Genomic DNA, 15,222 nt, shown 5'->3' on the forward strand with positions numbered 1-15,222 from the left:
TCTGTAGTTTAATGGTGTTGGAATCCTTCTGGCATCAGCACTGTGATGTGTTGTCATTGTGTTTGTGCAGGTTATCGTTGCAGCGTTTGCAGTGTCAGGATACTCGTCCACCTATTACAGAGCAGGCAGTAAACCCTTCAACCCGCTGCTGGGAGAAACATACGAGTGTGTGCGTGAAGACAAGGGCTTCTGCTTCTTCTCTGAACAGGTGCCAACACACACACACACACACACACACACACACTTTACCTGTGACACCTGCTTCAGACGAGGTGTTTATCTTCAGTGTGAAGAGAGAGATATAACACTACACTGGCTTTCCCTTGTGAAATGTTACGTTCCATGTTATGAATCGGTACGGTTGTGACCCTGAGCGGGTGATTCTACAGTATTTGTCCATGTGCTCACAGGTGAGCCATCATCCGCCCATCTCCGCCTGTCACTGTGAATCACAGAACTTCACCTTCTGGCAGGGTAAACACACACACACACATCATATTCATCTGTGTACGCTCTTAAACTCCACAAACATCACACTCCGGTGTCTCTGTGTGTTTCAGATGTCAGGTGGAAGAATAAGTTTTGGGGCAAGTCTATGGAGATCCTACCCATTGGAACAGTCAATGTCATGCTGCCCAGGTACAGTCTCTCTCTCTCTTCACCTTTCAATCCCACAACAGTCCATACAGATGCATTTATCCAAAGTGATTTATTGTTTTTATTGTTTTCTGAGGCTGTTAATCCACATGCTGCCAAGGTCGTCTTCTGTAAATCACTTTGGATAAAAACATTTTTCATAGAAAGATGTGTCTGCAGAGAGCATCTGTTTACAGTGGCGCCGGGACGCCAGTCATCAATGAAATGCAGATAACACACAGCTGATGAGGTTTTGTCTGTGCGCTTGTAGTTATGGCGATCACTATGAATGGAACAAGGTGACGACGTGTGTTCACAACATCCTCAGCGGGAGACGCTGGATTGAACATTATGGAGAGATTACCATCAGAAACACACGCAGCCCATCCTGCATCTGCAAACTCACCTTTGTTAAGGTACACACACAAACACACGAGTGGTAGGGGTGAGGATTCTTCATCTGAATTGAATGAAGGTGCCTGAGGATTTCCAAACCTAATGTGTGTTCAGGGAAATTACTGGAGCTCTAATGTGAATGAGGTGCAGGGATCTGTGATGGACCAGGACGGCAAAATCATTCACAGACTGTTTGGGAAATGGCACGAAGGTCTTTTCTGTGGGGTTCCACCTTCGGCTAAGTGCGTCTGGAGACCAGGTACAAACACACACACACACACACCAGCTTTATTGCTAGGTAGCATTTTAAGGTTTTACAACATAATACATTCCGTCAGTCGGAGGCTCACTTATACTGTAAATGAATGTGTGTTTGTGTGCAGGTTCAATGCCCACAGATTATGAGCTGTATTACGGCTTCACCAGGTTTGCTATAGAGCTCAATGAGCTTTTCCCAGAGCTGAAGGAACTTCTGCCGCCGACAGACGCCCGATTCAGACCAGACCAGAGGTACGCACACACATCGGGGGTTTTACTTGGATTGCTTTAAGAAGGCACTGGGTTGAATCTCGTCTGTTAAATGCGCGACAGGTATCTGGAGGAAGGTAACGTTCAGATGGCGTCTGCTGAGAAACACAGAATCGAAGAACAGCAGAGGAACAAGAGGAAATGGATGGAGGAGAACAACATAAGACATCAGCCACGCTTCTTCAAGTCAGTGCACCGCCTCACAGTCATCGTCTCATGATCACTCGTTCTTTCTTTCATTTTCATTTGGTTTTCTCTGCGGTTTGTGTAACAGGAAGGTGATGGACAGTAACCAGAGGGAGAGATGGGTGTCTAACAACAACTACTGGGATCTGCGCAAGGACTCTGGATTTATGAAACTAGACAACCCTCAGCTGTGGTAGAGTCCAGTCACTACAGACGCTTACTGCGCAGACGTCAGCTGAAGAGGACCGGCCCTGAGACTTTCCTCTAGATTCTATCTGCAGAACAAAACATATGAACCAGAAACGACTCTCCACATTATCACTCCGTCATCCCCATAGTAACGCACACAGATGCTGCTGTCGTCAGGGCAACGGTTAGAGCTGTCCACATGAAGCCGCTCGTGCTTCCTCATATGTCCTTGCCTTAAAAATTCGCTTCTCAACGACAGTTTTAATGAAATGAGAACATTCTGCATGTGTACATGGCAGCTTTCATTGGCAATATCACACACGTTCGGGTCATCATTTTGTAAAACGAATAGCTTGGACAGTAAAAGGGAGCACAGTGATTGGCTGATGAGCGTCTCCCTTCAGATGAATGAATGTGCTGTGTTATGATGCTTTCATGCGTGTGAACTCCTCACATTTCAAACCCTTCCAAAGAATCAAAGTGAACGTGTTGATGCTGAGAGACACAAAACACACCTCCCTCCCTCCCTGCACATGTTTGTCAGTAGCTGCTATTCTACATTTTATTTTATTTTTCATCTTTTAAACTCAGCTGCAGAAAAACTAAACGTACAGTGACGATTGGCCCCATTGGCCAGACGCCGTCAAATGAACTGCTGCTAGACAGGACGTCCCACCTCAGACATACGTCATTCAGGCACCGCACCCCACGTGATGCCCCATGACCAGCGGAAGTCACTTTTAACATTGAAACCATGAAACTTCACTGTACAGTCAGTGTAAGGTGTGATAAACTCTCTGCAGACGGCAGCAGTGGAGCCTCCGCTGGCGGTTCAGCATTACTACAAGCATCACTATCTTTGCTCGCAAAGGCTTTACTGCATCACACTGTATACGGTCTACGGTCGCTTAAAAACAAATAATGCGGTGTGGAACACATGTTCCATGATGTAATTCAGCGAGTAGCGCGCAGGTACCACGTCATTAATGCGCTTGTTTTCCATTTTCAATCAATTTTGTATACAAATATTTTCAGTTTGCTTTGTGGGGAACAGTATTCTACGCAGGATACTATATTGTGAATGCATACACAGTATGCTTTCTGTCTGTTTATGATTTATCTGAAAGTCATGAGTTATGACTCTGATAAAAACACAAAATATTTAAATCCCAAAATTGAAGGTTTGCTCACGTAACAACAATTTAGCAAACAAACTACTGTTGCATACTGTTATCCATACATAGTAGGCAGTGTACAGTCTATAGGGCACAGTATGAAGAAGTACTAGTTGTGTATTCCTATTCTGAAGTTCTGTAAGAGATCTCAGATTTGCTTGAATCCCCATTCTTAGATAAACACATGAATGGAAGGTTGCTTTACATCACGGCGGATGAAGAACTGATTCGCAGATTCTAATAGTTTTTTTCTCCTTAAGTTATGAAGTAAATTAGATTTTATTCGCTCTCTTGTAGTTTTAGTGTAATGTTGGTAGATGAGTGAAAAAGCCAAACGCAGTGTAGAGACGGTGACGGAGCAGATCGTGTCTCCTGTATCTCACTGTTTGAGTCCTTCACTGTGCCTTAACACACATATATATATATATATATATATATATAAAACCATATCCATACAAACTGACTCCACACTTACACCCCGCAGAGCTCTATTATAAACACTCATCATATACTGTGCTAATGTGAAGGACAGAGAGTCGTGCAAAATCATTTATTTTACTTTCACAGGAAAACCAGTGTCTCCAGATTTACATGAAACACTCGTGATGTTTCTGAAAGTTCATTAGTGGAACTGAATCACAGAAGATTATTTTATATCATTTTTTTCTCTGTTGCATGAAGACCGTCTGTGAGTGATGATCTCTGATGCCTTACACAGATGTTGATGTTCTGGACTGAAGGAAAGTGTGTGACTAGGGTTGAGGTGATGCACAGCTCTCATAGAAGACTGCTCTTGTAAAGACACCGATGATGAAACCTCTCAAGCTCTGCTGTTTCACATTTACATCCATATAAAGAAATACATATTTATGTTCAAAGCCCCTATTCCGTGTCTGCTGTTCATGAATAATCTCATTACGGTTGTGACGTTTTTAAACTAAATATCTTCAACTATGATGAAGATACACGATTGCAAACATTGGTCACAAGGCCTGTCTTTAAACGGCTATTTTGGCCTCCTGGTAATTAATATAAATCATTATAATGTAATGGAGGCTTACTATAGTAAATCAAGGTTAGACACAAGCAATGATGTCAGTGTACTATTAACATTTTTTTTGTTCCATAAACATAATGTACGAGGATATGAAAATCCACAAGACTGAAAAAAGACAAACTCTTTATTACTTTTGTTTGTTTTCACTGTCAGTGCTTATTTACTGGAACTGAACTTAAGCAACAAACCCATTCAAAATAAATAAGAAAAAGTCTGCAATCAGGAAACATTAGGTAAAGATTATTAGGCAAATATAAATCAGGAAGAGCATTTATAGTAAGTGACATTCAATTCAATTTGATCTATATAGAGATTTTCACAATGATCCAAGACAGCTTTACAGGAGAAAATAAGAAAAACACACAAAAGGTATAAACACAGCGCATGGTGTTTATAGAACAAGCAAGATCATTCTAATAAATAATATCTAATAAAAGCAGTCTCCCGGTGGAGAGGAACACAAACTCCAAAGATAAATAAATGAAAAAAAGCCTCAGGAGAAACCAGACACAACCGGGAGGACCAGTGTCACAGCTGCACTTCGATTAAAAGTTACTGAGAAAACGTTTATGAAAAATATGGAAAGCTTATGAGTTGTGATTTAGGAAATTTCACTTGATGAAACTGTTTAGGTCTAATTTTGTGACCAATTTTAGACAACAGAGGAATAACAATGTGTTATTATAGTGCAGCTATACAGCCAATACATATATACATAATACTCAAAACACAGCTGTCATGTGATGTAAGTTTAGCCTTAACATGACAAGTATTACAGCTGTATAGATTGCTGTCTGACAGCACAATAATGTAAAACATGCGTAATGGTAAACTTGCCATTACCCAAATGATTTCTTTTAGAAACAGAGTACCACTGCAACAGTTCATGAAGATTAACTAAGCTTACAACAGGAGCTCTGAAGCCTCTCGCTCGACCCAGAATCTGAAACATTTCACGAACAATAGCTGATTTGTCTTGTGTTGTGTGGCCAAACTAGTTTGCTAAAACATAAAGCAAAGGTCTTCTGGTACAATCTGGCCTAAACACAGCTATATTTCTTAAAAGTGTAGCAGTGAATGCTTTGTGTCAGCTTCACAGCTCATGTAAGCCATGTGTCATTTCACTTCAGGTCCATAACACATTACTGCATTCATAACATTCTCATTTCAGCTTTCTGTCAATGTTTGCAATAGGGCTTTTAATAAAATGACAATAAGCTGATCAAGTGAATGATGTGGTGGTTACTGAATGTAAATACTGATTATTTACAGTAAAGACCTGCGGCAGATCCGCTGCTCATCTCAGCTGTGTGAAACCGGTCTGCTCTCGGAGCACATATCATCCTCCACGCTGATCCCAGATCTGTCGTTAGCGTTTACACGCGATCATCTTGATGTACTGCAGGGTGTTATGTGCCGCGGAGTTTTGGGCGTTACCGTTGGTCATTCCTGATCCGTGGCACACCGTCACCGGCCTGGTGGACAGTTCCACTAAACACTGGTACTGCCCGTTCACGGTCAGCTCATCTGTAACACACAAACACACATCACGACTGAAATGATCCAGTTTCACAGCCCTAGACTTACGTATCAATTACACATGTCTTTTCCTCCAGAACCTAATAAATAACAAAAAATGACTTTTATCATAAGAATATTTCTTCTTTTAAGTATTTCTGTTTATAAATCTGGAGTGTCACATCAGATGTCTTCACAGCTCTTCTATGTTTATGAATGGTTTATATCAGCTTGGTTACAAATGCAGATTAAACATCCTTCAATAAATCCTTCAACCTACATGTTGCTTTACTAGAGACTTGAATCCCTGACTGAGGCACTTCAGACGTTCATGTTGACAAAGCAAATACGATCTATACCCAGAGAGATGAGGCCAGTGTATGACCTGACGGGGTTCAAACCGAGAACTAACCGATGGCCATGTACGTGACCTGAAAGCCCTGCTCCAGCGACAGGTCCAGTAACATCTGAATGTAGTCCGTGTTTGGGATGCTGAGAGGAGATCTCTTTAGGAGTGAAATCTTCTCGCCCGTCGAGTGTCGAACATCCTCTACATACACACGAGGTGGAGGACTCTGAGGAGCACAGTCAACACACATGGGCATCAGGCAGAAATAACACATACTATATAAATGCTATAATACAGTTATAGTGGCGTGGATATACAGTATGTGATTTGATCTCAGGAGTATGCTGAAGCCAACCTCTCTCTCATGGGGCTGCGTCCGAAATCGCATACCGTGACAGTTCTTACTTTTGTAAGAAGTACCTATCGGCTGTTTAAACACTACGTTCTTTATAGTATGAGTGGGAGAAGTATGAATACATTTGGGAGATAATGCGTCAGCCATGTTTTATGATCACGTGACCCGTATGCTCCTTGACCTTTGACCTATTAACAACAACCTACACGTTAGCGTTGATAAAAACATTATTTTTGTCACGAGAAATGCATTAATTGGCACTTACATTAAAAACAGACGTCCGCCTTAAATTTTTCTGCGATATTTATTTGATTTACTTTGAAATTTGACCGTTGCTCAGCTCCTGTGGCATCATGGGATAGATAAGCGTCCATCCGATCCACACTCACAAATCTCAGCGGAAGCAGTAGACCATACGGGTAATCCGAGGTTTCGGACATACTATTCATGACTCATACCCATGGATTCATCTGGAGTCCTATGTGTATGTCTTACCCACGTGATCTCTAAAGAACCAGACAAACGCTGGAGTTTCTCCAGCATGTGCTCAGCCGCCACTCGTCGGGCCGTCTTTTTGGAGCTGCCAGACCCTGATGAGTAAAAACACATTTACGGTCACCAGAACCCTCACAAACACACACACACACACATAACAGTGTATCGTCACAGTAATCGCACCCGTCTCCTCCAGTCCTTCTAAACGACAGACAACTGTGAACTCTTTCATGTGATCGGGTCCCGTCTCCATACACGTCACATACTCCGGCAGACACCACCCTCTCTGCATCGCCAGCTCCTGACGGACACAACATACGATTACATCATCACTGACACACACGCAACACAACGCCGGTTCTCCAACATTATTGTGACATACCTGCAGGACTCCCACAGGGTTTGACGCATCCCATGTTTCAGGAGAAATACCATTTTTATCTCTGTCATCACTATGAAAAGTCAGGAAAGAAGTGTTAGCTCGATGTTCTGTTACCGATGCACAATATTGTGTATATCTGTATCTATTTTGTGTTTTGTATCTATAGGATCTTGAGTGAGTATTTATGTATATATGTATTGGCTGTATTGTATCTATAGTGAATATATCTGTAGTGTGTTGTATACTTAGGCTGGAAGTCCAGTTTCAATACTTGTAATGCAGCTTGGGCAGCTTCATGTTTCGCAACCTTTTTAGTCGATCCTTGACCTTTACAAAACAAACCATAAAAAGTCATACACACAGTGCATACTGATGGTTATGGAAGCCCGTTTGCACCAGGGTTGGGAATTTAATGACTTAGCATCTCATAATAATGACTTAGTGTCTCATAATAACTAATAATGACTTAGTGTCTCATAATAACTAATAATGACTTAGTGTCTCATAATAACTAATAATGACTTAGTGTCTCATAATAATGACTTAGTGTCTCATAATAACTAATAATGACTTAGTGTCTCATAATAACTAATAATGACTTAGTGTCTCATAATAACTAATAATGACTTAGTGTCTCATAATAACTAATAATGACTTAGTGTCTCATAATAATGACTTAGTGTCTCATAATAACTAATAATGACTTAGTGTCTCATAATAACTAATAATGACTTAGTGTCTCATAATAACTAATAATGACTTAGTGTCTCATAATAACTAATAATGACTTAGTGTCTCATAATAACTAATAATGACTTAGTGTCTCATAATAACTAATAATGACTTAGTGTCTCATAATAACTAATAATGACTTAGTGTCTCATAATTACTAATAATGACTTAGTGTCTCATAATAACTAATAATGACTTAGTGTCTCATAATTACTAATAATGACTTAGTGTCTCATAATAACTAATAATGACTTAGTGTCTCATAATTACTAATAATGACTAAGTGTCTCATAATAACTAATAATGACTTAGTGTCTCATAATAACTAATAATGACTTAGTGTCTCATAATAACTAATAATGACTTAGTGTCTCATAATAACTAATAATGACTTAGTGTCTCATAATAACTAATAATGACTTAGTGTCTCATAATAACTAATAATGACTTAGTGTCTCATAATAACTAATAATGACTTAGTGTCTCATAATAACTAATAATGACTTAGTGTCTCATAATTACTAATAATGACTTAGTGTCTCATAATAACTAATAATGACTTAGTGTCTCATAATTACTAATAATGACTTAGTGTCTCATAATAACTAATAATGACTTAGTGTCTCATAATAACTAATAATGACTTAGTGTCTCATAATAACTAATAATGACTTAGTGTCTCATAATAACTAATAATGACTTAGTGTCTCATAATTACTAATAATGACTTAGTGTCTCATAATAACTAATAATGACTTAGTGTCTCATAATTACTAATAATGACTTAGTGTCTCATAATAACTAATAATGACTTAGTGTCTCATAATTACTAATAATGACTTAGTGTCTCATAATAACTAATAATGACTTAGTGTCTCATAATTACTAATAATGACTTAGTGTCTCATAATAACTAATAATGACTTAGTGTCTCATAATAACTAATAATGACTTAGTGTCTCATAATTACTAATAATGACTTAGTGTCTCATAATAATGACTTAGTGTCTCATAATAATGACTTAGTGTCTCATAATAACTAATAATGACTTAGTGTCTCATAATTACTAATAATGACTAAGTGTCTCATAATAACTAATAATGACTTAGTGTCTCATAATAATGACTTAGTGTCTCATAATTACTAATAATGACTTAGTGTATCATAATAATGACTTAGTGTCTCATAATAATTAATAATGACTTAGTGTCTCATAATAATGACTTAGTGTCTCATAATTACTAATAATGACTTAGTGTCTCATAATAACTAATAATGACTTAGTGTCTCATAATAATGACTTAGTGTCTCATAATAATGACTTAGTGTCTCATAATTACTAATAATGACTTAGTGTCTCATAATAACTAATAATGACTTAGTGTCTCATAATAATGACTTAGTGTCTCATAATTACTAATAATGACTTAGTGTCTCATAATAACTAATAATGACTTAGTGTCTCATAATAATGACTTTGTGTCTCATAATTACTAATAATGACTTAGTGTCTCATAATAATTAATAATGACTTAGTGTCTCATAATAACTAATAATGACTTAGTGTCTCATAATAATGACTTAGTGTCTCATAATAACTAATAATGACTTAGTGTCTCATAATAATGACTTAGTGTCTCATAATAATGACTTAGTGTCTCATAATAATGACTTAGTGTCTCATAATATTATACTAGTAATAGGTAAATCATTATTGTGAGATACGAAGTCTAATAAAAGAAACAACCCTGGCGGAAACGGGCTTCCATAGATGGTGTATAGTACAGTGTTTAAATTCTTCATTCTGAATGGTAAACTACAATGCTTGTCCTACGTTAGCGATACTGTTTTGTTGTTATTTCTTGTAAAGCCATAGTAGCACATGAAACAAGTAATACATTAGTGTGGATGTAAAGAGTCAGACCTTTGCAGTTAATCTCTCCGATAGTGACACTAAAGCTGAAGCAGGGCTGATGCGCGTCCCCGTCAGAGCCTATAAGCGTGTACTCCGGCGCGCGTCCCGTCCTGATGCCGTACTCGTGTAGGATCTGGACGGGTGTTTTATCAGCACATCCATAGACACGAGGAGCCGAACCGCCACTGAAACACAACGACATGCTGCGATTACACACCCGTCTCCACGAGCGCAGTCGACTTCACCCGGCTGCGCAGACCGATACTAGTATGCGACGCGCCGTACCCCGACAGGTCTGCGCAGCCGAGCGTCCAAATCAGCAATAATCTCACATAGAACAGCCCATTACGAGGCAAATTACGACACAACAGTTCTTGTACACAGGGGTGCAGGACGAAGAAGAGAAGCTTGCACGTTATATTTACGCGCTAACTTTACTTACGCTGAAGCTGCCATCGTTGTTTTCCGTATGCGCATGCGCACAGATTCTTGACCAAGACCATGGTGAAGGCCGTTGGCCAATAGCATTGCGTTATGGCTGTAAGCTCCGCCTTATTACCGTATTTTATATCAATAAATACAAAGCAGTTATGAAACAAAACTAGTGAATAAAAAAACATCTCTTATATAAACAAACGAAGACTTTGTGCATTCCTAACTTGACCTTTTTTAAGAAATATCAGCATATCCACATTAACCACGTTTGCAGTAAACACAGCGGCCCCTGCTGCTCAAAACATGAACTGCGATTCGTTTAAACTCTCAACCATTTTAATCGATTTTCAACCGGCTAACAGTGAATCGTTAAATCACTGTTGCTTACTAAGTCCAACAACGTTTTTTTCCTCGACATTGCTTGCTTTTCACTCGAGGGTTTTAGACGAATAACCCGTGAAAAACTTTACACGAGCACAAGACACTTAGATGGCAGTGTGTTCCTTTTAATAATCATATTCACAAGAGTCTTATAATGGAAATGACCCTTAGAAATGTCATATACAACAGAGCTAAGGTTACATAGATATTTTGTCTTTTGATCTTTTCGGAAATTCAAATAACATCAAAAAACATTTAACATATTAAGACGATGCTGTCAATACCTTTGATAAAAAAAGCTTGTCCAGTTTTAAACAATACAACTTTTTTTAAATATCCCAAATATAGGTAACAAACGAGTTGTAGCCCATTAGCCACGTGCTGGTGAGGAAATGTTCCCAGTGAATAATAAACTAATTTTGATCTTAAATGTTAGACATTTACGTTATTTCCGTACCTTCAACAAAAAGTATTATTAACATTATTCATTAAACGAATAAAACGTATATAGCCTACTCGCCTTCTAGGCGATTAAAACATGTATTCTATTCCCACTTTAAAACAAATGCTTAGTTTGTGGTTCATTAATAGCTATTTAATAAAAATACAACCATAAAATAGTGGCCTAGCCATGTTAAACAACCCACCGAGACATCTGTAGGACTAACACATGTCATGTTGAATCGAATATGACTCTTATGGTTTGAGGCTTCATATAGTGCAGTTATTATTTAGGTTTTAGTCATGGTCTTAGGTCTTTTAGGTCTTAGAGATGGTTTGGTCTCAGCTTTGGACCCCCCCTCCCCTGGAATTGTTTTGTTGTAAGATATCAGTGCTTTAATGGCGATTTCCTTTTTTTATTTCAGACTGTTGGCAATACAGAACATCACAATACAGAAGTGAATCTACTTCCTCTCATTATATTGTATCCTGACCCCGATACACCATCATGTATACGGTCCCTAAAGAGCTAGTATAACTGTATAATCTCAAAAATGCACTCTCAAAAAATAAAAACCTGAGACTGTGTAATTCTGAACAACCAAACGTTTTATTAACATCAATAATTATGTACATTAGTATTTGTTTACTGCTTCTATTGTTCTCAATTGGATAAAGTGTCTGCTAAATGAATAAATGTAAATATAAATCTGTTGTGGTTTGACGCAGTCTTTCCTGCATACAAAATGGTTCATTAATTTTGTAGTCTATCCTATGGCTAGCAAGTTTAACCCTCCTACCAGATAGTGTTATTTGGATATTATCAACCAAATAATTATTCATTATATTGGAATAACCAACAGTGTTGACTTTTGCCAACACCTTTTTCCAGCACATGTGTCTAGCAAGGCAATGACAGTCCTTCATTAAACTGTGTCTGGTTTTCTCTGCATGTAGGGAGGCTACACTCACAAATACATAAACACAATGTAGAAACGAACAATGTCTCAGATCCTCTGTTTATGTTGACTGCAAGATGCTAAGTTAGGATAGGCTAACATTCAGTGACTTGCTAACGTATCATTCTATCATCCTGGTTAACACACACTATCACCAGTTCATACTATTTCCACAGTAGAATCTTCATTTGAAAGCCTGTCAGTCACTACTGCTGCTAGTTTATTTGTGTGGATAGTTATTTTGCCTACTTACACTTACCTACTTAAAAAGAATCATATGTCCCCTTTCTTCTTCTTCTTCTTCTTGGGTGACGTAGCTGATCTACAAAGAACAAAAAGGGGTAAAAAAACGGAATATTGAAATGTTTTATTCTGGTCCTGGTAACTTACCGTCAGCGTCGTCAACACACACGCGCACGCACAAACACGCACAATGTAAAGGATAAGTCTCTTTGGATCATAAGAGTCTGCCAAATGACTAAATGTAAATGTTACCGTTACAAGTTTAAGTGAAGTTTAAGTGAACTACTTAAAACACACCTCTTCGGCAAATACTTGACAAATGAAGAAAAACCGTATACGAACCATCTCCCTCCCTCCCTCCCTCCCTCCCTCCCTCCCTCCCTCCCTCCCTCCCTCCCTCCCTCCCTCCCTCCCTCCCATCAAGTTAATAGACTTTGGGTGTGCTATGCTGTACACCGAAGATGCCTACCAAAGAAACACATATAGAGGTGAGGTGGTTCAGTGGCTTCTTGTAGCACAGTGTGGAATCACATTATACAAATATACATGACCCTTTTACAGATTCACTCAACTCAGAGAACGTCTTTCTTACAGGAGCAAAACTGTACAGGCCACCTGAGGTCAAATCAGGAAACTCGTTCGATGGCCCAAAAACAAATGTTTATCAACTCGGAAGGATCCTGGAAAGAATGAGTTCCGGGTTACGTTCCAAAGGTAAGTATATTTACAGACATACTGTTACACACACACAGAAAGTGCAAAACAGTTAAATATTTTTCCTATACTTATAACCAAATATACTTATAATCCTATACTTATAACCAAAGCAAGAGAAACAAATATTTCAGCTGTCTCAGGTTCCCATACACTAACCGATTACACCACCTTGATGTTAAAATTCCTCTTTAAAATTTTACAGAATGTCGGAGACTTTATAAGAAATGTCAGAGCAGGAATCCATGTGACCGGCCAACATTTGAGGATCTCCTAAAAGATCAGTGGCTTTTTAAACCTCTCTAATACAGTCAGCATTCCCACCATTATAGTTCACCCCACCGCTACTGTATAGTCAACTACACCACTACAGTCAATTCACGAGTTCGCCCTCGCCGATAAACAGCTTGTTAGGATAGATGGTAAAGCATAGGCATGAAGGTTATGGGTATTTAGCGTGTTGTGCAGGGAGTGGGCTCCGAGCTCGGCGATAAACAGCTTGTTAGGATAGATGGTAAAGCATAGGCATGAAGGTTATGGGTATTTGGCGTGTTGTGCAGGGAGTGGGCTCCGAGCTCGCCGATAAACAGCTTGTTAGGATAGATGGTTATAACGAGGTAGGCGGGACGAGAGCAGCGATTGCGAGGCCTGTGGTTGAGTGTTAACGAGCATCAGCAGTGGTTCTGGAGCAGAGGAGACCTCGCCGGCGAGCACCTGGGTCTCGGCGGGATGGCTACCTCTCCAGAGGGAGCGGGGTGAGTCGCCACCGTCCACCCGATGCCGGAGCCTCTCTTGTCGGCCCAAGAGGGGACGAGCGTGGGGCGGCAGAGCCGAGAGCGGCCACCGCCTGCCAGAGGCCAGAGCCTGGGTCCGTCCACCCGAGGGGGAGGAGCAGGGGGCGGAAGTGCCGAGAGCGGCCACCGCCTGCCAGAGGCCAGAGCCTGGGTCCGTCCACCCGAGGGGGAGGAGCAGGGGGCGGAAGTGCCGAGAGCGGCCACCGCCTGCCAGAGGCCAGAGCCTGGGTCCGTCCACCCGAGGGGGAGGAGCAGGGGGCGGAAAAACCGAGAGCGGCCACCGCCTGCCAGAGGCCAGAGCCTGCGTCCGTCTGCCCAAGGGGGAGGACCAGGGGGCGGGGGACCCGCTACTGTCTCCCTACCAGAGAAGCCCCCACCAGCCGCCAGGAGGCGCGAGGTCTGGCGCTCAGGGACACCACAAGGCACGCGAGGGAGATTACCCCGGCTGGTTGAGGACCGAGCGGCAGCATGTCGGGGAACCAGACTTATTCTCTTATTCCGGTCGCTCAGAGTGCTCCCGTCTCCGTTCTCTCGTCTCGTCGGTGAATACACCCAGGGGATAGTCCGCCGAGGCTTTTTTTTTCTGTTAAACTTTTATTTTCATAGAATTATCTTTAAATTCACAATTTCAATATTTGCTGATCTTAAACTTGTATTATTCATATATTTAATACTGAATATCAATGAACTAACAGATAAATCTGTCAACTCTGTTATAGACAAATTGTGTAAAATATATACAGTAAACAAATGTAACACACTTTAAATACCTTTTATCCCTAAGAGAACTTTTGTCTTTTCATCCATTAATGCAACTTTAAGCATAATAAGACAGAGACTTTTTGTTTTGGAGTAAAAATATCAACACATTTAAATGAAAAGTTGCCAAGATTGTGTGCAATTTCTCTAGGCATGGCTTTAAAAATAAACGAAATCCTTTAAAACTCCATGCAGTAAGAATACTATTTATGCTCATAAGATTCTGATCAATTTGTTAACAATAAAACACATGATGATTTTTTAAAAGTAAAAATTAAACAAACAGAGTTGACATTTGTCATAACAGAGTTGACATTAAAAACAGAGTTGACCACGTATAGATAAAAGATAAAAAAAAAACATTTTCTGCCAGTGTAATAAGGTCTACTGAGTCGAGTTGCAATGAGAACAGTGCAGCTTTATTCAAATAAATGTGAACAAAATAAACTTGACACTTCCCAACAGCAGTATTTAAATGTGCATTACGCCATTACCTTACCCTACCCTAACACTATACAGTTCTAAAATGACAAAACGCACCATTAAATAAAATGTGTATCAAAACACATGCGCATATTTAAT

At 39.8% G+C, this 15,222-nt stretch overlaps 2 protein-coding genes across 6 annotated transcripts in view; one reads left to right on the forward strand and one right to left on the reverse strand.

The window, feature by feature from the left end:
• osbpl6 (oxysterol binding protein-like 6) overlaps positions 1-3,623 on the forward strand; it is a 32,027-nt gene extending 28,404 nt beyond the window's left edge. For all 4 annotated transcript variants that reach the window (XM_079464735.1, XM_079464737.1, XM_079464736.1 and 1 more), the window contains 8 exons: positions 71-208; positions 411-474; positions 561-639; positions 908-1,052; positions 1,147-1,291; positions 1,416-1,542; positions 1,624-1,746; positions 1,835-3,623. In XM_079464735.1, the coding sequence (XP_079320861.1) occupies positions 71-208; positions 411-474; positions 561-639; positions 908-1,052; positions 1,147-1,291; positions 1,416-1,542; positions 1,624-1,746; positions 1,835-1,943 (930 nt within the window). In that variant the 3' untranslated portion in view covers positions 1,944-3,623. The remainder of the gene's footprint in view (positions 1-70; positions 209-410; positions 475-560; positions 640-907; positions 1,053-1,146; positions 1,292-1,415; positions 1,543-1,623; positions 1,747-1,834) is intronic.
• Positions 3,624-4,273: 650 nt separating this feature from the next.
• prkra (protein kinase, interferon-inducible double stranded RNA dependent activator) lies at positions 4,274-10,414 on the reverse strand. Of its 2 annotated transcripts, none has more exons than XM_079464739.1 (8): positions 10,357-10,414; positions 9,924-10,099; positions 7,512-7,593; positions 7,267-7,336; positions 7,068-7,185; positions 6,885-6,979; positions 6,098-6,260; positions 4,274-5,694 (listed from the first exon to the last, which is right to left on the reverse strand). In XM_079464739.1, exons 1-8 carry the CDS (start codon positions 10,389-10,391, stop codon positions 5,537-5,539), a joined length of 897 nt encoding a protein of 298 aa, XP_079320865.1. In that variant the 5' UTR covers positions 10,392-10,414; the 3' UTR covers positions 4,274-5,536. The 2 variants fall into 2 exon arrangements, 1 of the variants encoding a protein (XP_079320865.1); XR_013787149.1 differs by having other exon boundaries at positions 5,608-5,694; positions 5,966-6,260.
• Positions 10,415-15,222: the final 4,808 nt, after the last annotated feature.

Source organism: Barbatula barbatula (assembly GCF_947034865.1).
Source record: "Barbatula barbatula genome assembly, chromosome: 9".
Lineage (NCBI taxonomy): Eukaryota > Metazoa > Chordata > Actinopteri > Cypriniformes > Nemacheilidae > Barbatula > Barbatula barbatula.